At 38.4% G+C, this 26,618-nt stretch overlaps 1 protein-coding gene across 1 annotated transcript in view; it reads right to left on the bottom strand.

Moving 5' to 3' along the window:
- Positions 1 to 26,023, bottom strand: part of LOC116489111 (rho GTPase-activating protein 7-like) — a 99,463-nt gene extending 73,440 nt beyond the window's left edge. Inside the window, 1 exon segment of the mRNA XM_032187228.1 lies at positions 25,722 to 26,023. Coding sequence (XP_032043119.1) covers positions 25,722 to 25,836 — 115 coding nt within the window. The 5' untranslated portion in view covers positions 25,837 to 26,023.
- Positions 26,024 to 26,618: the final 595 nt, after the last annotated feature.

Genomic DNA, 26,618 nt, shown 5'->3' with positions numbered 1-26,618 from the left:
GAGTATGGGACACTGAGGGTACCAGCTGGGTAAGTTACGTGACTTGAAGTGCCTAAAGATGTGTGAGGTGACCAAAATCCTCACTAACCTAGTTATTTATGTTTTATGTACATTCTTTCCTCAGATGAAAACTTTAAAGACAAGTAACAATACCAGGAAATATTATTATTAATAATATCAGGAAAAATACCAAGAAATATTAGACTGAAACTTGTGACCTCTTATTCCTTGTGCTTGTATTAAAATCATCAAATCTAGTCAATGTTGAGATTTGCTCCTCCAAAATCAGAAACATCTCTCAGTATTACTGCAGAGAATTTTGAGGTTTCATGTTTTTCATCTTTTTCTCCCCATAATGATGGTACAGGAATGACACCCTGCATTCTTTACATAGACTAATTTATGAGTAATTCAATGAAACAACGAACGCATAATATGTTTGAGTTTTCTTGTCAACCTCTGATTCATAAAATTACTACATTTCTTTCTAAAATATATAAAAGCTGAAAAAAAATAATAAAAGCACTGTCAGCTAGTACTTCAGAAGCTGAAAAGCGGGGCTGGACTGTGTGAGAATGCAGCTGCTGACTGACACACAAGTGACTGCAAGGAAGGTGTGCCGGAGAGTGTTAGCAAGACCAGAAGGAAGCTGAGTGATGAAACACAGAAACCCATGGAAAGGTGATAGCTGATTACTGTGTAAGCCTAATAGAGGGCATTGTGTCAGGGTGGAAATGTCACAGAGGAAAGTGCAGTGAGTGTCTTTTGTTTTTTCTGTTGCACACATGCGGAACACGAACTGCAGAAGGTATTTCAAAATAGATTAAATGTTCAGCAGCCTGACATAAAGAAGGTCCCTTAAAGCACAGATGTTTGGAAAGCCATTTCTTGAAAGGCATTGCAAAAAAATGAAATTATATTTCAAAATCCTGTGATAATGCAGGGAGGATCAGATTTGACCAAAATAAGAGTGGTGGGAAGAGGATCTGCTTCATACAGTTACATCTGAGGGGCGCACCGGCACTTCTTTCAGATTAAATTAACCTCAACCTATGCTATGAAAAACAATAGAATGACAGCTAAACACATGGCCAATATGCTATCATCAGGTTCAGCCTCTGTTCAGGAAAATATATGAAAAACGCTGGAAAATAATCAGATTTTCCAAACACTTCAGGAAAATGATAGGCTAATCCTCCTGTATCTAAAATAGGACAGTGCAGTTTTCTGTGGAAAAAAAAAAATAAATCAATAGTCTGGGATTATAAAGGAACACCTCAGACTGTGTAGTCAGACCTTTTAAAAAATGTATACCAAAATCTTACCCCGTGATTTCTCTGTCAGGCCTAACTTCCAGTAACTTGTGTAGACAAAGTTATGCTCACTCATTGAGCAAGCAGTTCATGGCTGTGGAAAGCTTACTCATGTTCGGCACTGGGTATTCTGCTGACCCAAGAGAAAAATCTGTACTGCATCCAAAAGGAGTTCTTCAGACTAGTTTTTTCCTGAATTTGTTTGTTTAACATCTGGGACATCTATGATACAGGTTTAAACCTGGTTCTCACTCTGCCAAGCAAAACTGGAGAATGCTGTACAGCCTGAATGTTGGGCTCTTAGCTGAAATACTGAGGGGGCAATGGAAGAGGCAGAGTGTGCCTTTGTGCTGTCCTTTACCTCTGCGTCTCCCTCGCTGTCCTCTGTATCACATCCTCATTTGGATAATGAGTTCATGTTTTATATTTCCTGTGATGTTCTTATGTGTGAGAGAAGAATAAAAAGTCCCAATTATAAATCCAACTTGCTTTCAATAAAGGGATATTCTCCTTTATCTTTCTGATAATATTTTATCCGTATCCTTGTGTACTTAGCATACAGCTTTTCAAGAAGAATATCAAACGCGTTTTCTCTTTTCCTGCTTTTGCATGCCATACCCTATCAGTTTCAAGCTATGTCTAAGCTGTTTTGTTTGTATCATTTCCTTTTCATTTCAGATATGGCCATCTGTTGGGAACATACATAATTTTGTGAGGAATGCTAGTTCAGTTTCAGATGGACTTGTATGGGCAGACAGACCTAGGACACAGCCTTGCCAGTAGCTGAAGACTGTGGGTCAATGAGAAGATGTTTAATGATTTTACTTAGCTTTTGAACCAGACATTACATGATATGTAATTAAAACTGTAATTAATTGCATGACTGTTGGTGGAGGGTTTCTGAAGACTTTACAAATTTTACCACTAAAAATCACAGCCATATGAATATATAATAAGAAATATGCTTTTGTTGAACTCCAGAATTGCCACCGAGGGCTTACTGAAATATTTACATTCAGTGATTCACTACACATAATAAAAGTCCTAAATTAGAGTTTAGTTTATATGACTCTGAACTGCAGTTCCAAACACCTACATAAACTGACACCTTGAGCACCCATTTTGTCCTTTTAAAACCTTTTAAAAGTGTTTGGTAAATCACTGAATCACTGTTTAACACTCCCTCCCCCCCCCCCCCCCCCCCCCCCCTTTTTTCCTTCTTCAGATAAGAATCTAAATTACTGAAAATGATGCCATACACTTGATAATTTCTGTATCAAATGATGATACTGAATATTAACTGTAAATAAAAATTTGATCCTCATTATGCACAGTTTTTTTTTTAAACTTTTCTAATAATTTCCGAGTATTTCAGACTATGTCTGTTCTTTATTATGTAGTCAGAGCCTGTTCTTTATTATACAGTACAATAGACAGAAAACAGAAAGATTTCCTACTAAAAGTTGAGACTGTCTGGAGAAATCAACCTACTGAGAAGATGTTCTTCATGCAGTAAGATCAAGAAGCAAGTTTTGATTATCTGTGTTTTACCTTAGATTTCCATGATCTGACTTTTTTGGAAGGGCTTCAGACTGTGAAGGCTATGAATTACTTGACACGTGGAAACTACCTTATGTTACAAATATCTTGGGACTGTGAAGCCAGACCATCCAAACAGACCATGGAAAAATTACTTTCGGAAATTGTTTAAATCCACTAAAATGCAATTCTTATATAAATATCATGTTGAGAGGAGAGATTTAAAACCTAGAAAAGTTTTTTGACTAAGAAGACATGAAGATAACTAAATAAATCAGTTTTGCTCCTTATGCTTTGGCATTTGCACTTAGCTCTCCTTGTGTTCAGAAAAAAACTGTCCATGAATCAGTCATTTACAATCCCAAGTGTATGGAATATTTTTTCTTCTTGAGGAATGTGACATTCTTTGCAAAGTAGAAACAAATGGTGCAAATTCATCTGCTTAACAAGGACTGGCAATCTGAAGAGCGTCCGAGAATGCTACAAATGCCAGTACATTTTAGAAATAAATAGATTTTTGGTGCAAGCTGAACCATGTTTGACATGTGTTTTGCTGTGCAGTATTGGTAGTATGATGGCAACATGATGTGGTCTAGGTTAATGCTATACTTGGAATTTTTTTGGTTTGTTTTCCGCATTCCCTTGCTTCCTTCCTCAGTGAAGCTATTTCCTTCCAAACAGTGTTTAAATTGGTATAGGCTAGCCAGAGCACAGTCTGGGCTGGTTATCAGCAGGCCTCACAACTGGAACGAGTGTCTCTAGATTTCCTTATCCACCTCCCCAGCAGTTACTGTCATCAAAGCAACTGATCCTAGGACACAGATGAATAGCTGCTCTTAGAATAGAAATCTGCTGCAAGGTCAATGGTGTTCAAAACAATCTGACCAACAGCAGGAAATTCCCTCCAAGATTGCTAAATCTTGTTTACAAGAGATGTCTTTCTGCAGGATATACCCTACCCAACACTGTGCTAAGAATGTCATGTGACATAGCACATTTTCATGGGGAGTCTCAGAAAGCAGATAGGATGAAGTCCTGGCAAAATTCCCACTTCTTCAGTGCAACAGGGTTTCACATGAAGTGTTTCATTAGAGAAAGAGTAGAAATTTTCAGTGTGTAAAATCAGTGTTGTCAGGTGATGTCAAGGCTGGCAGATATAAAATAAATCCTGGACTAAACAATCTTTGAATAATACTTCCCAGAGAAGGATGAGCGAGCACTGGGACACTGGAACAGCCACATGCCACTACCAAATTCTCTCTTAGCAAGGCCAGCACAGTGGCTAACCACTCATCCTTTGTTGGGAAAACAAACAAACATACAACATATTTTCACAAAGTATGGGACCAAGAAACTTAGAGGATACATAAACCTTCAAGAAATAACTGTGTTTCAGAAAGCATTACTTGGTCATGGCTATTTTACAAACAAAACCAAAGGTGCAAGTCAACAGCTGATTTGTCAGTTCTACATACCCACTCTGTCCCAGATACCAGCAATAGTTTTCTCTAACTGAGAAATATAATTATGGTTAAGGAGAAGGTCAAAACAACTTTTTTTTTGTATACATTCAGTCTGTACAATCATACATCAGCTCTCATAAACCCAGCCAATAGTTCTGAGTTGCCACATCTCAAGTAAGTCCCCTACACTTTTCAGTCTCTTTGCAGCTTCTCAAAGGCCATTGAAATGCCTAGCAGAAAGCGTTGACAGACATGCTCTCTATATAACCACCAACAGACACTTTAGCTAGTCGTGATTGCTTGTCACAATTTTCTCATTGCCTGAACTTTAAAAGGTCTGACGGTTCACATCCATTTAATGCAAGTATTAAACCTCTGAGTGTTAGTGTGAGAGCATGGAGACTAAATGCCTTATTATCTGAAAGTGTGTTAAATGAATATAATCAAATCCTTTTTTGCCATAACCAACCTCCACATATCCTCAATATTAGGCTTATGCCCTCAGTAAAAACCTGTAAGAATTGACCTTAAAAGACACACACACACCTCGATGTTCACCTCAAGTGGAGAGAGGACCACCGATAATGGACTTCAATACTGACACTTTTTCGTGATGCTTTCTCAAAACATTTGCAGAATCACCAAAGGTATATGATGTAGGACCCACCTCCGATTTCGTTCTTGTTTTTTAATTCTCTTAAGATCTTAAGAAAAAAAGAAATCTCCAAGACAGAAGTTCTCAAGCTGTGGCCTAAGTACCAACACAGGAATGCAAGCTTCTTCAGAGCAATACTCAAATGCTACCCCAAAAAGCTGCACACCTTTTTCTGCACATGTGGCTCAGCAGTATGGATCTAGGAACTTTTCCTTTAACAAAGTCAACTCAGTGACATTCACGAAGTCTTGCTCTACCATGAACACAGAGCCCTCTTTTTATTTGGAATAACAAGAGACATAAGGTAGTATTTATAGATTACAGACTGTGCCTAACAGAGGTGTCACGAGTTGCCAAAGGTCGGCCTGACTTCACCTTTTGTTTCTCATTTATGATTACGTTGCTATGCAAGGCAGACTGCTAATCTGTCATGGGGATTAGTAGCCTCAATTGCATAAAACACAATGACATCAAAAGCCTTATGACAATAATATCTTGCTATTTGTTAGTCTGTTCTAAAGACAAAATATCCATTAGTGCCATCGTATAAGATTAAGTAAGAACAACCAGTTCCGAAAAGAAAATGTAGATTACAGAAATATCATGGATTTAAAGTAATACTCATGATATAGCTGAAGAGAAACAACCCATTTTGTTGGGTGATACAGATTTTGTACTTTCAATGTATAGACTATCAGTTGACTTCATCTCATTCTGGCTTGATTATGCCAACAAATTTAATTGCACTGTTTGTGAGAAACCTTTTTCATGCAGAATGTGCTCAAATTTATTTGTAGGACAAGCTTGTGCTTGTAAGACATTACCCTAAATATTCAGATTCACGCATTCTGGACTCATTAAGAGACAGACATGTAAAATGAAGTTAGAATCTGCTTGCAAAATTTAAGCTTACGTGCCTGTAGCTTCAATGCTAAGTTTGTATTGCAAAGAATATGTTTTGCAAGATCTCCAAAAAGTTTTCCATTAGGAAGGTCTTTGGCTGTCATTTTGATCTTTGGAAGGAAAATTCAACTCTATGTATACATACTCGCTCTGCTATCCAAAGTCAGCACTAACCAAACAGTTGTATAGTTTTCTTGAATATGTGAAACAATGAATAGGTGAACAAAAGAGAGCTAAATAAATGAATGAGCATTCTTCGTGCATCCATTTCCCCTGTACATTTTTAATAGATGTTTTTGCTATTTCTAGGCTGTTCACAGTTTGTACTTAGGGCATATGATATGTAACATTCGCTGCTGGTCTAAAGCTGTGGTTAACTTGTCATGTGTACTTTGTTACAGAATTGGAGACCTAACCTTCATAAATAAGAATGAATAAGGATATCTCAAACAAGGATAGGGTGGAGAGCACTTTGGAGAGTGATATAGACAAGAGGAAACAAGGAGACCTATTTAAAGTTACTGCTTGTCCTCTTTAGCTGAAGAAATATATTAGGTTACAAATAGAAACACTAGAATTAAAATTATCTGTTTTCCTTCCTGATTAGACAGAGAGGTTTCTTGACATGTTTTATATAAGAGATTTATTTTTCTCAAATTATTCAAATTTCTTCTGTATTCTCAAAAGTAAACACGACTCCTTTTCGTGAGTGCTGCAGTTGCTCAGAATAAATACTGTGAAGCCTGATCATAAGGTCCCAGAGCAGAGCTGACTGAAGGATTTACAGTATTTCGCCCCCCTGTAAGTACTGCTGCACCCATCTGCCAGAGCAGGAGGAAAGAGCTGGCCTCCAACAGGCATTGGGTCATACCAACACCAGGCACTGAGCACTGTCACTGATTGCTTTTGTGCATTACTATGCAAAAATATGTGGCATTTTTCACTTCATTTGATTAACTTCCCCAGTTCTGTATGCCAGATGGGAGGTAGGGAAAGAATTTAAAGGGCTCCTGTTACTGTCCTCTCAAGCATCATTGGCATAGCCCATTTCTCATTTTCTGTCACCGTTCATCACAATTACTGTCCATCACAACCAGAAGTGGTCTTACAGTTTTGATGGGCTGCTCAGCCACATGTATAAGACCACTTTCAGTACAGATTTGCCTACAGAGTAACTTCTAGTGAATTTTCTATTTGCCAGGCTACTACTGTGTGGCGGTCTGTGCTTATGGCATAGAGACAACACACACTGAGGCAAAGACTCCTCCTGGGCTTGAAACATCTGTCTGCTATTTTTCCTTCTCAGTGATACCCATGACAACATGGCATCTGTCTAGCCAGATATATGAGACTGCTGTTTTCTTAGTGTTTCAGAACTCCTTTCACTATGCATCCAGGTGCACATGCTAGCTGAATGCCTTTTAGCGTGTTAACACAGGAGTCTTCATAGCCAAATAGGTAAAGCCCAAGCTACCACAATAAAAGGAAAAGAAAGAAATCTACTGCAAAATCCTACGTGGGAAAATATACATAATAGAGCAAGAATGGTGTTAGGTAAGTAGTGCTTCAATTAAATAACATTTTTTTTTTTCCTATTTGATAAAAGTAGAAAAAAAAAAGCATCACCTAAAAGTTATTTTAAAAGACCTGAAATGTTTTCAAAACATTTCAATATTTAAATTGATTCTCTTGATTCCAAACAATGGAAATCAATAAGACTTTTTGGCCAAGTAATACCTAGCTTTCTGAATTTGGTCCCAGCTAATGATGATCTCATAAAATGATGATTCTATTTAGGTTTTCTTAAACTACACAAAAATTATGCCCTTCTTTACAATTTACCTCTCTTTTTCAAAAGTGAGAGCACACCTACTGTTATAATAGAAGATCCAGTCCAAGGCTTGTTTGCAGCCAGATATAGTTGCAAAAAATCTCAGCTTTTAGTGTTATTTTGAAGGAAAGTTAAATCTAGGTCAGTGCTATCCGATCTTTTTATTTACATCTAGAATAGGCAGATAAGGATACCCCATCTCTCAACACCCTGGTTAAACTTAGACACCGCCTATATCAATCAGACCCATAACTGCATGTTAAAACCCTTGAATTGGTTTAGACAAAGCTGGGTTGAAAACTGAAGTCAGCATGTATTAGAAAAACAATAAGAGCAAAAAGCTTTGCTGTTGTCAACCAGCAAGCTTAATCGCACATTCGATATAAAGAAAACAGATGTGCAGACACTGCTGAAGGAAACGGGGCACCTTTGATCTACTGCTGGCTTCTGCTGCTCACTTACAAAGGACAGTTGCTTCCATTAATGAGGCTTTTCTAGTTTATTAGGTTCACTGATTTCATGTGCCCAGAGCAGGAGGGAAATTGCACTACTCTGTAAGAAAGCAGTTTGACATCTCGTTAATACGGAGCCATAAAGCACTCCTGTCACTTATTGCCATAAGTAGGATACATTTGTAAATAGTTGGTATGACTGCTTGATGGCGTTAAAGACAGTGACTGGTGAGAAGGGACAAAGGTAATGCACTGTTAGATGAGCTGATACTTGCTTATCTGTAAGGGATGAACTCAGGTGGGAGAAGAAAGAAATTGTTCTTCTGAATGAGTGCAAGTTCTTCAGAATTAGTTTGCAGAAAAAGCTACCAAAGTAATTTTGGTAAGTTGACCAAAGTGAATATGATTTCTAGTTTACTTAGAAATACTTACAAAAATCAGAACAGATGGCTAAATAAACTAATGATGTCTTATTTGCAGAAGTCAAGGAATTCCTATTTACTCCTACTATACTTAGACAAGTTATTGAATATACTGCATGTATTTAACTCACCTGATTATGCAATTTAATGAGAACTATACTGATTGCACAGTGTCTGACATTCATGATAGTCCTGACATACATACAAAATGCTTTTTGAAGACAAAGTGCCTAAATCCTGCTAATTTTAATATCCAGAATTTTAAAGACGCTTGCAGAGCTTTAAAGGTCAATCTCTCATGCGTGTTATTTACTGTAGCACCTGGTAAGTATCTGAACAGGCATGCCAAAAACAGGTAAAATAAGATTAATTTACATTGTTGCTTGTCTAGTTTACTAGCTATTGCTGAAATACTAGGTTATTTAGATTCTCAGTTTTATTGCTATTTCACAATGTTTTATAGAAAAAGTTAAACAGTGAGCTCCTTTCATTGTCCTCCAATGAATGTCACGCAGCATCACTTTCTTTAAAGTACCTTGTGTTCCTGTGCATGCCATATTGAGCTTCTCTCTTTAATTTCCCCCTATACACTTAATTTATAAGCCTGTCTGCTGAATACATATGTCTCAGCACAGTTTGTACTTTTATGCATTTATCCGTAGTGACATTTGAGTTTGCTACAATTTCTCTAGCACAGCAGTAATATTTAAGGCAAACCTCCAGTTCAAGTTAAGCTACAAATGGCAAAGGATTTATATAATTCAGAAAACAGATCTTAATTCTCCTGGAAGTTTAATTGTATTGCCTCATAACAAAATTCTGGCTAGCAAACTTGATTTTCAGCCCCGATCTACCTTTTTATGCATGATTATTTGCCATCTTTAATTTCTCATTTGTGCTTACACCGAGTGGAGTGTGGGTACATGCATTTGGGGCTAAGAAGTTCAGTCCTAACCTCCTCTGCTCATGCTGAGTTTGTGGGGGAAAACCTGAAATCCCACCTGCAAAAAGATGTAGATCAAAAAATCAGAGGTGGGTGTGCTGCAGTGTGCTTGCTGCCAGCTGAGCACATCTGTGAGCAGCTGGGGGGGGCTTAGCAGTTGTTCTCTCTTCATGAAAGGAGCCACACTGCCCAAAATTCAGTGGTTAGTGGTGTGCCTCCAGCCACTGCCACCACTACGGCACTTATCCTTACCGTGGGCAAAGAGACACAGGGTTGCTAAAGTATTGTTGCTATTTATACCATCATACTGAATTTAAAGGGACTTCAAAGAGCTGAATCTTACCAAGGCACTGTTAAAAGGGTTCACACACAAGAGAGAATATTTTTTGAAACCTTTCACTATCACAAACACACACACACACATATATATATCACATCAAAAATTTCTCTGAATTAGTTTGTGTAACTGCCAGTGCCTAAGAATGGAGTTACACATAAGCATTAAGAAAATTTCCTCTACCCCCAGCTGAGACCACCAGTGCTCTGGAGCTGTGTCCATGCTCAAGCACTGCACTTCCACCAGGAGCTGATTGGAGCTGGGAGAACTTCTCTGGGAGGACGTCTCTGCACATAGACTTTGCTGAAAAGCCTTAAGAAAGGAGATCCTGCTGTCCTATATGAACACCACATGACACTTTTCCAGAAAGGGCAGTTTGATGTTAGCTCTAGGAGGTCAAAAGTGCTGGATGTGCAGATTTTTCTTCTTTGCCTTTCCATGGACAGCTGCATTTCAAAGTTGGGATTGTTTTTTCTGTGCACATGTGTAGAGTGCTGGAATGGCAGCAGATACACACATGGAGCTTCAAACACCAAAGGACTTTCTATTTTGATTCCGAAAAAGGAATAAGGAAAACTTGCTCATGTATTTTGGGCCTTTTCTAGTGTTATTAAAACTAGTGATGTTCTTTCTGATGAAAAATCCAGTTCTGCCAGTTTGGTGTATAGCGTGCTTCAGACTCATTGTGGGACAAAATGAAGAACATTTTGGAGCAGGACATTTCTGCAATAACAAATATTAGGATGTTTGGTATTCTCACCCTCACTTAGCTTGAAAATTACAATATGATCTGCTTATTGTTGAAGAAAAATAAAATATGATTGAAATTGGTGTCTCCATTATGGAAAGGCTATTTTAAGCATACGTCCTGCATACACTAATTTACCAATTCCAGGCACTAATTGTCATATATCCATAAAGCAGGTACTTTTATATAATGTATTAGGACTTTTGATGGAACAAATGCATCCAGAAAAATAAATTTAACACATAGAGAGAGAGAAAAAGTGGATTTTTTTTTTTTTTTGGTTAAAAATTAGTTCCAGTATACTGTTTTATTTTAGTCAGAAGCACTTTTTTCAGGATGACTTCAACAAATTCCTCTAAGACAGTAGTTCTTTTGAGAGGTTGCAAATGCTATATGAGATTTTTTTTTGAGAAGCTTTGGGTAAATGAGAGAGTATACCTCCATCAGGCAGATGAGAGCCAGTCTCAGTGTTGGAATCTGATTTTCATTTCTTATTTTTCTGAGAGTCATCAGTCCTCTGTTCTTCTGGCTTCCTTCACAATCCTGTGCTGCGGCATCTTCTGACTGCAGCACCATGCTTTTGCCACATCCCAGCAGCAGTCAGAGGGCTTTTAATGCCCTCACAGTAAGAGACAGCTGATGGCAATTAACAACATAAAATTTGCAAATACATTTTTATGGGATTTCCCATAAGAGCGATCATGAACCTTCTCACTTTCTTCAAGAGCAAATGCTCCAATGTGCATGCTTTCATCTCACCCTTATCTTAATGATATTCCAGCGGTCACACAAATAGGAAGAAGAGAATCCATGTGGAGACTTTATTTCTGTTGCCTAATGTAGGAGAGAAGCCATACACCAGCTCTGATGGTGATTTACAAATGTGGAAATAATTGAAAAGGAAGATAAAAAGCCCCCACTTGCTGGGTGTAAAATGAAAGCTGTTTTTCAAGAACTGGTGTAATTTTTTTCTGGTCCCATGAAGTGATTCCTGTTTATTTTTCTAGTTTCCTCCTATTTTTCCTGAATAATAACTTGTTATATGTTTCATGTTTTCTGCTAAGCATTTAAGATAAAACCGGCAGGTGTGCATTCAAGTCTAATCTGCTTTGAAAATACATGAAAAATATCAATGGAAACTCTTGTGTATTCCCACAGGTAGTTAGCCAGACATACGCTCCCCTTCATTCCTACCCAAGCCCTTTTAATTCAATGAACTGTGACCCGTAAAACAAATAACAACAAAATAATAGAGAAGCTTAAAATGTACAGAACAGTAGTCTTAGTCATATCTTAAATTTGATGCTTTTTTTTCAGAATATTAATTTTAATAGACGTAATCAGATAAATTTTTAAGCACTAAGAAATAAACATCAAAATATGCTTGTGGTTTTCTTTTTTTTTTTTTTTTTTTTTTTCCTATGTCAACTGTGCCACTGAAATTGATGTTTAACTGCATTGTACTGTATTGTTTTTAAAATGCAGACCCATAGAAATATAATACGTATCTACAATTGTTTCTAACATTTTTACTTAGCTAATTTGCTTAAATACAAGATAAATTTTCTTTCTGGTCTAAATATGATTTTTTGTTTACAACACATTGTACAGTATAAAGGATTTCTCCTATTCAGGAAAAAAAAATGCTGGCTTTGCTCATTGCTATGAACCCTCTCTCCTCAAATAAATCTTCATTTATAGCACTGTCACTGTATGCAGAGCCGCATTAGTTAGAGGGTGCTCAGCACCTGTTCCAGGCACTGCATGAACATATGGCTGTTGTCAGTCCTTGTCTCGAACAATTTTGTACCTAATATTGTGAATTGGCCCCTGGCAGAAAACTGAAATGATGGGAATGAAATGATGTGATGCACTGAGGACAAAGGGAGCACTGGAGTGAATGATCTTAAATACAAGGGGCAGAGAAGAGTTAAATCCCTGTGGAGATTTCCCCAGGTGGTGGATACTGAAACCTCATGTTTGAAATTACATCTTGCTGTGGCAGCTCCAAAGAAATGGAACCAGATGTGCTCATCATTACCCATCAGGCCACCATGGTAAGCTAATTTTGCCAAATAGCCCAAATATACACAAAGCTGTAATGACCTTTAATTCCTAACAGCTTCAGTAGATCTTATGAGAAGCAGTGGTGGGCTCAGGGATCAGAAACTACTGGTTTCAACTTTCAAATGGGCTGTCTGAGGATGCTAACCCCCGTGACATTACAATATAACATGGCTTATAAGCAAAAGAAGTATTATAAATACCACGAGTTAAAATATGGAAGAAGAATATAGACTTGTGAAAGCAGAAGTAAAACAAGTTTCTTGGTAATCATATTTGCTTTTTGCAGTCTGAGGAAAAATGATGAAAGGATATTGTTGCTATTTCTGTTCTTAAATACATAGATCTGATGGGAAGATAGTGAAAACAATACAGGAATTCAGATGATAGGATAGTGGAAATAGAATTAGATTTTATAGTCACCCATAAAGTCTACAATGACAGTTCAGTGCAAGAGTACAACTTACAAGCTTTTTTTATGCAGACTTGCTGAACTATTTCTTCTTCTCATGGTAGCTGCAAAGATTGAGAAATGTAGACTATCTTTTTATTGATCTTTGAAATCTCATCAAAATACCTATCTTCAACTTGTTCATATTCTTCTCATGGACTACATTCTTTCCTTAGCTAAGTTATTATTGCTTTCACATCAGCAAAATTCCTTGCTCCTAGTAAGACAAGCTATTTAACTTCAATGCAATGAAAAAGTATTTCCATTTGAGATCATCTAACTTTGTTGCTTCCAATCCAATAGGACATTACAAGATAATTCAAAAACTTCCCAAGCTACGTTCAAGTCAACAATTTCAATCAACAAATCAAGATGGTTCATTTCTAATCTTTTTTTTTTTTTTTTTTTTTTTTTTTTCCCAGCTTCACTGACTGTCCATCCTTTCAGCTGTTCTGTATCTGGCCAGTCAAAGAAAAAAAACCTCCAGAGAATATACCATCGAAGCACACTGATAAACACTCAATAAGGCGCAACACGATGCACACTTCAGTAAGATTAAAATACCATGATAAAATATCATGAAACAAAGCCATACATATACTTCGTGACACTTCTAAATTTCTTACAGGTACCACAGAAGGTTTCTTTCATATTGAGACAAAAAGATGTTTAATGTTTTACTATGCCAAGTTGCAGGCCAAACCTTTAAAGCCTACAAATGACAACATATACCCATAAGAAATGGAACAGATTTTACCAAGTACTTTCAAAGAATTCAAATTGAAAAGTGGCTTCAAGTTCTCTTAAAACTGCCATGGCTGGGAAATAATCCAAGGAGTCTGTGTTTCCATAATACTTGTACAGATGCCCGTGATAAATATTTGTGCAGTCATTTTCCCTCCTGCTGGAAGTATGAGTGCTAGCTTGAGGGTCCCAACTTGACCACAGAAAATTTTATCTTCCAATGAACAAAAGACTCAAAGAAATCAAATTATAGAAGCTATTACTAGTATATGAAGATTTAGGAGATAGATATCTGAACTCTTTAAATCAAATACATAGGCTTCTCAAATACTGTGCAAGTTATTGTGTGAGATTTTAGGGCATTTATATAATGCAGAAGGTTAGAGTTGTTGATCATGATAGTCTTGTTAGCCTTAGAAAATGAACTGTGGCTGTTCCATATAATCTGAGAGGCAAAAAGATGAACTCACAATCTACCAACAAGGAGCTCTCAGTGGATTCTAGAATGATCTCCAAATTACATCTAAAGGTAAGGAAGAATCAGCAGTAGAGAACCTTAAATATTCCAACCACAGGGTTATTATTGGTTAAGAATGCATCTTATCTCATTCACTTCACCCTTTTAGAGAAAAGCAAAAAGCTGATCAACAGAGCAAGAGTCATACATATATTTGTGTATGTGTGTATTATATACACTAATATATACTAGAACAAGAACAAATCAGACAGAAAAATCATCTTCCTTTTCTTACTTGATACAAACATAAGAAAAATCTCTGATGCTAGCTACAAGACTAAATGTCAGGGTTCTACCAATAGCGTACATCTCATTAGGTTCCTAGGCTTCTAAAATATGTGGTGTGCAGCAGAATGTAGTCAGCACTTTCATAATAAAGAGCTAGAATTGTCAATATGTCCATTCAGCAAATTCTTACAGCAGACAAACAAACAAATTCATCAACATAAATGCCTGATTGCAGTCTGGTTTCATCTGGTTCTGCAGAGTGAGAGATTTATAGGAACAAGATTAGAGTTCTTTGAATCTGTTGCATGAATCTGCCGCTGCATCAATGGTTAAAAGCAGAAGGAGATAAAATCAGCGTTCTGCTTGACTTCTGCAAATATTCTCAAAATGTCTGTCCAAGGCTTCTTGACATGCTTTTTAAACCAAGCATTTGAGTTTGTCCTCTACTCCTTTTGGCGTGATCACTTAATTTTTTTTTTTTTTCAAATTACTGATTAGTCCTTAAAAATCTAGTTGAGAACAAAACAAACCTCTCCATGCCACACTGCTCAGGAAAGATGGTGTTTTCATTTGCACCAAAAAATGTCATGCTATGTAACCACTTTAGTACATGGTTGTGTACGCCAGTGCTCTCTGGAGTTCAGCTCTGTGTGGGGTTCAACAAAACCCAGAAATATTTACAGAACTACTGATCAGCAGAAACATCATGGCAAATGAAGCTTTAATTTGCTTGAAGCTTTAATTTGCCATTTTTTAATGAAAGGCTTCAGGATGAAAAGTAGGAGGCATGGCTAGAGTTAGTATATCAAGGCAAGCACAATGTACCATAAAGCTGCGTACCTGTCTGAGGGCAAAATAAAGATCACAGAATTGTAAATATTCCAAGTGGGAAGGGACCCACAAGGACCACTCAATCCAACTCCTGGCTCCACGCAGGACCACCCAAAAAACAGACCATGTATCTTGAGAGTGTCATCCAAACATTGCTTGAACTCTGGCAGGCTTGGTGCTGTGACCACTGCCCTGGGGAGCCTGTCCCAGTGCCCGACCACCCTCTGGGTGCAGAACCTTTCCCTAACCCCCAGCCTGACCCTCCCCTGTCCCAGCTCCATGCCGTTCCCTCAGGTCCTGTCGCTGTCCCCAGAGAGCAGAGCTCAGCGCCTGCCCCTTCGCTCCCCTTGTGAGGGAGCTGCAGGCCGCCATGAGGCCTCCCCTCAGCCTGCTCTGCTCTGGGCTGGACAAACCTAGGGATCTCAGCCGCCCCTCATACATCATGCCCTCTAGACCCTTCACCATCTTCATAGCCCTCCTTTGAACACTGTCTAATTGTTCTATGTTCAGATATGGAGAGAAGACAAAAATTAAGGCCAGACTTCATTTGTATGAGCCTTCTAGGAATACTTCACACTCCTGTCACAGTCCCCTCAGCTCTGAACACTGACAACAAAGATGTGCAAATGGCATATGTGTGGATAAGAAGATATGTCACGTAAAAAACAACTGTAACAGAACTGCTTAACCTAGCCTTTCAAACTGTAACTCTCTTTAATAGCTATCAGCTGCCCTGAAGAATATCAGACTAATGAACCAAGTAAATGCCAACAGCCAATCTCATACGTTTAATGTTATAAGAAATATACACCAGAAAACACACATTCCCATTTTCCTCATTCTTATAGACCAGAGTCAGTTCAATGCCTGGAGATTTTCTGCCATGACTGTCAGCAACAGGCAAAGGCACGTGCCAAACCCTCCTTGTCTGTGGCTAACCAGGGCTGGCCAGTTGTTATTTCAGCTCCGGTGGCAGACACTTTGCTACTGTAGGGTGTCTGCCAAAATGCAGCCTCAGAGCATCAAGTAGCAAGAGTAACATGGCACAAACTCTGAAAGGATGCTGAGACATTTTACCATGAGCTTTTCAGAATATTGATAGAAGCTGGAAGCCTTTTGGAGCATTAACAGAGAGAAAGAGATTAACCTAAACTGAACACAGGTCTGGTGTTGGTTATCTCCTCTGCTAAATGCAGCTGTAATGGTACACAATACAGACCTGAAAAATAAAAAGTGAAAGCACAAGAGAAAAGCAGAATGCAGATTTTCCTTTGTCCCTATGCCTTTTCAGCAGTAGGCTTTCCATTGGGTAAGTTCCCACACAGGAATGTGTAAAACTCTCACCCCTGCTTGCCAGAAACTGCAACATATAAAATGCTCTAATTTATTCATTAGTGCAACTGAAAAGCTCCAGTCATGGATGGGCTCTATTCTATTATCACACAGGAGAATATGAGAAAATAAAGATGCAACTGAATTCAAATCAAACGAGATGGGGAGTGAAGAAAAAGATAATACCACAAAAATTAATACCTTGCAGCTTCTATGCACATCTGGTCATGACTTTATTTTCAATATGACATTGAAAATACTTTCTCAGATCTTACTACCCACTTGTGCCACACTGGTATTTTTTCTGCTGACTTGCTAGCTGCTTTCTATTACTTTGTTCATTCTTTTTTGGATGTTTGATTTACCCTTTGAAAATAAAATCTTCCTAAATATTCCTCTCCCATTATTTTTATTGCATGCTTTTGTATAAGATTGACACAGATAGGTGCACATTGAGCACACTCAAACAGAGCCATACTTCAAAAATAAACTATACTGCCAATTCTCCTTCTCACTGTCTGTAAATATCGATACCAACGAACAACCTCTGGGAGATATTTTCTGCATTAGAAGAATTCGGCTCATTTTGTCTCTCCTCTATGCCTCCACACAGCTCCAGCCCCTTGTGCCCCTGCAAACTGGTAAACTGGGCACTGCAGGAGGAACTCAGGGAACTGGAAAATTCTTTGCCTTTGCTACTCTGAGTGACCACTGCATGTTTTGGTTACATAATAAATGCATTTGTATGGCTTCTGAATTTATCTCCTCCCACTGAGCACTGACATTGTTTTACCGGTTATAATCCCTTCTAAATAGGACTTTCTTGATCTCATTTTCTTACACAGTGCTAAGCACATTGTTATGCTTTGTGAATAATAGTATCAATCAATCAATGTGTTGTTTCTTTCTCTTCCACTCCCTTCACCAGAATTTACTGAATAGCTACATAAAATGCAAAATGCATGTTCAGACACAGTTTTTAAAAATCCGATTCTGCCTCTTAATGAGATGTGCTCTGCCAGGGAAGCTGTTCTGCCAGCACGAAGTCTGTTTTCAGTGGGAAAAAGCTGATGGAACTAACCTTTGGAAATTGCTGAAATTCTTATAAGTGGAATTCTATAATATAAAATTAGCAAACGAATAAAACATTTATTACCACAGAGATACTGTACAGATGGTTGGATTTTTTTTTTTTTTTTTTTTTTTTTTTTTTTTTGTACTCTGTTTATTGCCAACATTTCCTTAAAAGAAGTATTCAGAAAGTTCCTAATGTGTAACCTACAATATAACTGGGCTCCCCCCTGTGTCTGCTGCAATAGTGGCATTCCTTCTGAGTAATAAATATTCTGTGTATGGCAATTAGGTTTAGGCATGATTGTAAATGCAAAGTTCAGGAGGTTGTCATTAATATTATCTTATGTCCTTACTTCCTGTTGTCTTCATAGCTTAACATGTTTACTGTTAAATTGGAACATAATTAGCAAATCATATAGCTCCTTTTTACCGAAAATAGCAACTAGGCAAAATGTTTCCTATCATCTGGGGCTGACCTTCCCACAGGCTGCATATCCTGGAACAGCACATGGTAATAAGAGAAATCAGTTACCTTGGGTCTCTGCCAAGCACTAATTTCATTTCTCTGGCTGCCCCTCCTTTCCAGCTCTTCTCCCTGCTTTCCCCCCAGTAATGCTCACATATGAGAGCTGGAGTCAAGAAGTTGCAGTTGGTAAACAAAACAAAGACAAAACTGCTAAGAAGTTAATGAAAACATCAGTAAGTCATGGCATCTGGATCTCATCATCCCCCTCTGACGTCAGGAAGATGTCCAGATGTTAGCAGAAACGTAGCAGTTGAAATATTTTTTGAGCAAGGCTCTTCCAAACAATCAGATGCAGAGCAGTTCAGCACTTTCAGCAGTTTTTAAGGAATGTTTCAAATATATAATGGTCTTTCAGATGTGTGAAACGTCTGCTCGGTGCCGAAAGAAGATAGAGTCCAGGGAGCTGTGTCTGGGACTCAGAAGCCCTCACTTTTGAGAGGCGCACGCGTGTGTTCAAAGAGCAGGAGACCATGCGGCCTCTTGGTTGTCTGTCACAAGGAGACACTTGTAGCAGAGACATAATGCTCATCCTGCACTATCCAGCATTTAATGCTAGAGCTTAACAATATCCACAATGATGAATTATGAAACTGGGTCCAGAGAGAGCAGGCTATAATTTTCATCTTTCTCACTCGTTTTTAATCCCTGTCTGACAACCTATACCTCATACAAGCCTTGCATGCTGAAAGGTATAAATGATGAGGTTGGTTTCCTAACAGGTGGCTGCCAGGTGTATTGCTTTTTTTCTTTCCCCTCATGTTCGAGTGTCCTGGCAGACCGATGACATTTTCCACATTTGGGTGCCCCTTCTCTGATTGTAGAGAAACGTTTCTGCTCAGTTCCTCCCAGACATGTTTTGCAGGCTGCTCTGGGCACGTGCCCTCCCTGCTTGGCCTGTGCTTATAAAGAATCCACTTGGAGCCCCCAAGAAAGCATCAAAGTCATTTCTAAATATTCCTAATTGCTGGAGTGTCCTGGGACTGAATTCCTCCTATACACATCCCTAACATCTCAGGCGCAGGTCAGGACGTGGGATTGCTGGCTGTTTGCTGCAGCCCTAGAATTGGCTAAGATGACTGTGGAAAACCAGAATGCTGAAAAAAGGGTGTATTTCCATAATCCCCTCCAGCTGTTGCAACTTGAATGCATGAGGGTTTTGTAGCAACCCACTTTTATAATATGCTTAGCATACTGTGTACTTCTCATTGTAAACTTGGACAAAACATTTCCATTGTTGTACTTGGATTCCAGAAATGACAGTGGAACCCCATGAAATAAATGTTTTAAGTTTCACTAATGGAGGAAAATGCGAAAGTCATAAATAAAACTTCCTGATTGTTCAGTCCACCAACACTGTAACTGAGTGCTGCCACAAGGAAATACCCATTACAAATACGCAAGGCAAGAGACTATGCACACTTTCTTTTCTCTCTCAGTTCTTCAACTGCCGTTGGTATCAAACTTGAAATTAAAAGCATGAGTGCATTGGAAACAAGACATACCAAGAGCTGAAAACAGACAACACCAGAATCATGCTATAAGCAGCTATGAACTTTCTAACACTTCTCTACATATTTATATGGAGAGTAAGGAAATAAAAAATAGAGCATGGAATAACAACTCGACAATGCATTTAATTCTGAATGCCATTTTGAATGAGGATTTCCACTTGAAAGACTTTGCTTTAAATAAACACCAGTCATCCCACAATAAAACACCAGTGCTAAAAGAGGCATATAATACTATATTTTCATATATCTTATTGAAATTTAATGTAGCAAAATTGTCAAACAATAGACAAAAGTATGCTATTTATGAAATGTATTATTTCATGTTATATTTTTTGTTTGAATTTTAAAGATGTAAAGAATCATGAATCGCATCAATGAAATAGGTGTTTTCTCCAAGAATTGCCTTTACTACAAGCTTGTTTAGTAATTCCATGGATAACAACAAAGCTTTTGAGGGCTGTCAAAGGCAGGAAACTTTAACATGATAAAAAGTATTTAACCATTCAACCAAAATAAATTATTACTGTGTTTTGCACTGAATATGCTACCTCTGCTTTATTATACAAATGGCTTCTGTTATCAGGCGACTCCTGCATACTGTTTTCCTGTTTGCTATCTGTAAATTACAGTCTATTTACAAGTACATATCAAATCAATATTTGATCACTGTCTACCTTATAGTGAGTGGCTCTTTTTAATATTTATATAATAGCTCAAATGAAATATCAGACCTGTAGGAAGTTCTCTCCAGACCAGGGGTCAGTCTTTTACAAAAAATGTTCATATAGCCAAAGTACATGTTTAAGGCTATATATCAGGTCGTCTCAGGTTCTACAAGATACCATTTTCTAAATTTTTATTTAACCTACACACACTGTAAAGCAATCAAAACAACCACTTGAGGCAGTAATTTGTCTTATGCACAAGTATAAATTTTATAGATACATGAAATGTAATGCAGAAAAACTTTACCTTAACCTGGAATTTTAATAGTTTCCCAAGAATGACAATTCCCTTATTGACTTCCTTTACTTCCTATACATGCCCGTACATTTATATCTATGCCTATTTGTATACATATATATATATATATATATGGAAGTATAAGGAATAGCTTTAAGAATGAGGAAATTCTATACTCACAGATTTTGCAATCTACAAAAAGGCGTGTTTTAAGATATCATAGCTAAGGGAAATGTATAAATGAAAGCAGCAAGTAATGGAAGCACAGGAATGCTTCAAATGGAGAACAAATTCTCCATCAGCAAGAGTCAATAGTCTGCCTCAGATGATATGGCAAGTAGGAAGAAAAACTATGTAATGATAACCAGTTATTAAAAATTATAAATAAAAGGTTTACTCAAAGGAACCTGCAAGCAAGATCTTCATAAGTAGATTCAAATTAAGCCAGCCTTTATTAAAAGCATAAAACCTAGATGAAAGTTAACTGATAGTCTTCTGAAAGGAATCTAAATGGAGAATAATTTAATGGAATTACTTTTTCTGCAGTCCCAGATTTCTTTCTATGTCTATAACTTTAGGAAGAACTTGTGAGGTCATATAAAATCCTTCCAGATGATTCAAATTCTGTTAAAGTAGGCATAATGAGAAGTGGTCTGTAACAGATCTTTGCAAATGAGTGATTTTTCATTTATTCTGCATTGAACACAAAACAAAACAATGAAAAACAAGAACAGCAAGAGCCTGCTTCATCTTTAATTTAATCTAAAATGAAAATTTTCTAGTGAATGAAAAGATATATAAGAAAATTAATTCTGGGGTGAATGACATATTGCGAGCTTTTAGAGAAGTTTAAGAAAAGAATGACATAAATATCATAAAAGGTAAGTAGCTAAGTAAATGCTAATATAATTTTGAATAGAAAAGTTGAAGGTTTACTTTTTAAAATATCAAATAAGTGATTTTTTTTCAGGACTTTAACTGACTAAGCCAACACAGCAAAGCTGGCAATAATTCACAAAATCCTAGACTTTACATTATTTTTTATTGGTAATATCAGATGTTTCAGAGCACAATTTAGCTTTCTCATCATCAAGAAAAAAGGTACATTGAGTAGTCAGTTGTACTCAGTGTCTGACCATGACTGTTAAAAAAAGCTAGTGAAAATGGAAAAAAAAAACACGGATGATGTCGTATGATAGACATTTATGTCTTATACTGTGCAGAAAAATGCTACATTGGGTCACCTACAGTCTATTAAGCAGATAATTCAGACAACAGTGGAGGCACTAGGAGAAATCTCACTATGATGTTCTGAGGATATGAATGATTCAGAGCTGAGAGTCCTGCAAACCAGCACTGGGAAAGTTCACCCTCTGTTGCAGTCCTTCTTGCACATACAGTCCTGGTCCCTACTGGGAGGTCTGTCTGCTAATTGAACCAGAGTGCACTTCCCTTCCCTGCTGAGGATGTGGTCTGACATCAGTATGGGGAACAAACTGCATTTGGAATTCCCAGGGACACATTTCTATTTCTCATGAATGTAGCAACATGAAAAGTTATGATTTTTGTATCACCCATTTAGAGAACCTGGCAACTTGAGTCTCATTCTGTCCTCTTATTCTTTGCTGCTCATTCCGTTGCCCCAAATTATATCCCATCTCTACTGGGCATATTTGATGTCCCTGCAATTGAAAATGCTTCCATTGTGTTTAGTGATTTATTTAGTGATTCATTTTCCACATTTTAAGATCACCAGACATGACTATAAACATGTGTCTAGATTTTCTTTGTGCAAACTGCGAAGAAAAGACACCAAGTGGAAAATCATGAGCTGCCATCAAAAGCCTGACCATGATGCGACCACATTGAGTTGCAACTCATCTGCTGCTCGGGAAAGGTATTTTGCCACTCTACTACAGTGCCTTATCATATTATACAAGTGTGCTTGGCCCAGGCTTGCTGAAGCAGAGGTCATTAGGCCCCATGAAGAGAGGCACAGACAGGATCTCAGCCCTGGTATTAGCTTCAAATGTGATGTGAAGGTGCTGCTCTGCATTACTCCATCATGGCCATGGTGGGACAGCATGCAGTGGCAAGCTGAAAAGATCATTTTGTTCATTTGCATCCCTTTACCACACCAGCTTGAAAACAAGTTTTTTTTTCACTAAAATCTTTTGGTTCTGTGCAATGTTAATAGCCTCTTGCATACTTTTTGTGCGAGAATAATGCTCTTTCATTTTTGTTGTTCAGATTACATTATCTAATGGAAAAGATGTACCAGAAAATATTCCATTATATTTTCCCAGGGTATTTATAGGGCCAGATAGTACTGCCTGTTTGACGATGATATCAGATTATATTGCATGATTTGCTATTCCTGTGCAGAGGCTAGCAGCTTTTTTTAAAAGCCACACATTTTTCGGATTACTTTTTCTTGAATATTCCACAAAGAATGCATATTTCCCATTTTCTTCTTTCTTTTGCTCATATCAAGTTCTTTTTTTTTTTTTTTAAAGGTGTGTCCTGATAACACAAATTGCTGATCTAAGCGGATTTCTTATTTCAGTGTCATGACCCTTCTTTGCCATTTTTTGGTAGTCAGCAGTTTAAACTGCTGATATCCCAGGGAGCAAACAGAACAGCAACATAGTTTGTTGCTGTTTTCTTTCTCTTCCTCACTCTCTGTTATTTATGAAGTACTTCCAGGAATACACCCCACTACCTCCACTCCCGTTGCCTACTGTACTGCTTATTGGGTGTTCAGCCTGATGATTTTCTGCCCAAATATACTAGTGGCCTGACAACCCTACATCACCAGCAGAGCCTGGAAAATGAAACTGTCACTACTCTAAGGGTCCTCTAACATCTAAGCCTTGTTTTGATAAAAACTGTGACGGCTCATAACCATCTGCCAAGTAGAATAAAAACATGCCGCCCCTTATCAGCACAGTTAAAGAGGCTAAAGGGTTCGTGTTCACTCCTCATTTCTAGGAATGTGACAGAGTCTCAAGAAATATAATTAGCAGTTGTCTATCCCTCAAATATTCAAGGTTAAATATATATACATTTATCAAGGTCTTTTCGTATCCTGATAAAACCTACATATTTCCATATGTAGGTCACGTACAAAAGGTATAAAGTACACATCAGTTTATGCTTTCCCATGCGAACTGATAAGAGGGAAACAATTTTACAGAAGACGGTGGTAGTAGTAGCTGACTTCTGTGGACACAGGCCAGAAGGTATTTGGAATCTGTTGATGTAAATGCCATCCTGAACGTAACTATAAATTAAAAAAGCTCACTTCAAAGCAGTCATATAAACATCTCAAGCAGGTGGAATGGAAGCACATGCCAAGGTAAACAAGTGTCCAGCTGACCAGGCAACATGCAGATTAAACAACAGCTCACTTGGCCCCACCAGCTTCCCTTTTATAGGTTTGTGCAACATCCATGCCTTTTTATTCAGACTTTCTTTCCACTTGGTGCACCTTCCACTGGAGTTTAAAGAATGTCCCCCACAGCAGGAGCTAATTGTCTAACTCTAACATGCCTTTGAGCCAAGAATCAGACAACATGCCCAGTTTGGTTTGTCGTGGAAGAGGTTAATGCCCAGCACATTCACAACACTGGCATGTTGGTGACTAACTTCTGAGCACTGAAGTAAATCAGTGGTGTTCCCATCTCCTCAGACACCTGTCCACGAGGCATTACTGGAAGAGCAGTGAAGCTGAGGTCTTCTCTCCAGGAAACTCACAGTCCCTTACCATCTGTGGGACCAGGTGCAGAAGGCATCCAGCCACTAACGCACTGCACAGAACAAGGTTTTTACAAGGTGCACTAATTCAAAGCATGTTTCTGCCCCTGTTTCTCTTTACAGGCCATGGTCACTCCTTGCCTAATTACCTGATGTAATCAGCTTTGGGATCAGTGCACCATCACAAGCATCTGTGACGTACTTAGCTGCTCTTATTCCTCCAAAACATAAAGTGCGGGAGAATGATGTAAAAGTTCAGTTTACATTAGTGAGCCCTAACGTCTGCCTCTTGGTCATCTCATCCTCGATCTTATCGTGGCTCACATTTCTCCTCCCTCCTTCCCTCCCGCAGGACAAACCGCCCCCACTGTAAGTATACAAACAAACCTCCGGCATGTCACACCCACCGTGCAGTTCTGCTGCCTTTTTCTCAAGCCTTTAAATGCCATAATAAAAGTAACAGTCCCAGCAGGGTGAATGAGAAGCATTCAAGCTAGCAGACAGACAACAGAAGAGGAGGAAAATCAAGTGAGTTAAATTATCTTCTCCTCCAGCCCTCAGTTATGGGTTGCCTCAGGTTTTTGAGTCCTAGCAAGTCAAAATAAAAATGCAAACTGTGACCATATAGTTGGTGCTTAATTTACGTCTCAGAAGCCCAGCTCTGGCATACCTGACACTCTCTTGGAGCTCATGGTGCTGGAGCCCTTGCCAGAGGAAATACCAGCAGTGGCTCAGCACGCAGCCCAGATATCCCGACTGACACACGCCTTGGCTACAAAACGCCCGAACGCAGCGCGCTGAAGCACATCACAGCACCGGCTCTGACCTAGCAGCAAAATAAAACACTTCAGCACGCTTCAGGGCTGAGGAGTTTGCACCACAAGAGCAGACCAAAATTGTCTGCTTCTTTTCTTTTAGCTGATGTTTATCTTGTCTCCTTACAGCAGCCCTCACATCCCGCCGTAGGCGTAGCACACAAGTAATGTGACACAGAAGCAAAACGCTGAAGAAACGCTCAGTGGCGACACCGACACATTATGCAAAAGATACTAATTACCATTATTGATTCCGGTCCCTTGCCAGCCTTAAAGCATGCTTATTTAATATGCCCCCCTCACCTGCCAGCCGTCTGTCTCGTGTGTTTTTCCAGATAACATCCAAGGCTCTGGCAGTGGAGTCCCTGATGTGATCACTGAATGATCTTCTCAGAGGGGCTTTCACTGGCTGATTCATAATGCAGATCGATCACACATCCAGAGGCAAATGGCTGCAGCTCGGCCCCAGGAAAAAGGGCATCCTTTGCCCGGGGATCTGTCTGAATAGCTCTCCACCAGGCAGGCAGGTTGTTACTTCATATAATTTGTCGTCAGCTCCGTGGAGCTTTTCCTTGAAGAGTCAGGCATTGCAGTTCTCACTGCGGATGCAGGAAAGCTCAGACTGCAGCCAGCCTACTGGAAAGCTGCCAAAATCTTACATCTGGAACAGTTTACAAATGAGCTAACGATACAGTCATTTAGATTTGGGGCTTTATTTGTGGATATCTATAGGATTCTAGCTTCCTGTTTAGTCAAATAACTTACTGGGCACATACTTGCATGCTCATTTATTAGGATAATATTCCCCTGCTTAACTGATATTTCAGGTAATCTTTTATGTTTTGACAAGAAAAAGGTAAGAAATAGAAAAAAATCTACAGTCATTTTAAATATCTGTGGTTTGAGTATTTTATTTTTTTACCCCATTTTTCCTGCATATCACTCTATCTGTAGCACAGAATTGGGCCTGATTCTGAGTTCCTTGTATGTACTACTTTATGCCAATACAGTAACAAAGTGATAGAAATACAAAATTGGGAAGAAAAGAGGAAAGGAGAAAAAAAGGAAGGGAGAACTAGGCATCCCCATCTCTGTTAAAGATAAGATCCCATGTGTAAAAAGTTCATTAGGTAACTCAGATGGATAGTCACAGTAAAAGAAGCCATTTGCCCTTGCTTATTTTGCCCTTTTTAATAGACT

Source organism: Aythya fuligula, chromosome 4 (genome assembly GCF_009819795.1).
Source record: "Aythya fuligula isolate bAytFul2 chromosome 4, bAytFul2.pri, whole genome shotgun sequence".
Classification (NCBI taxonomy): Eukaryota; Metazoa; Chordata; class Aves; order Anseriformes; family Anatidae; genus Aythya; species Aythya fuligula.
This window is presented reverse-complemented; position numbering and strand designations above follow the sequence as displayed.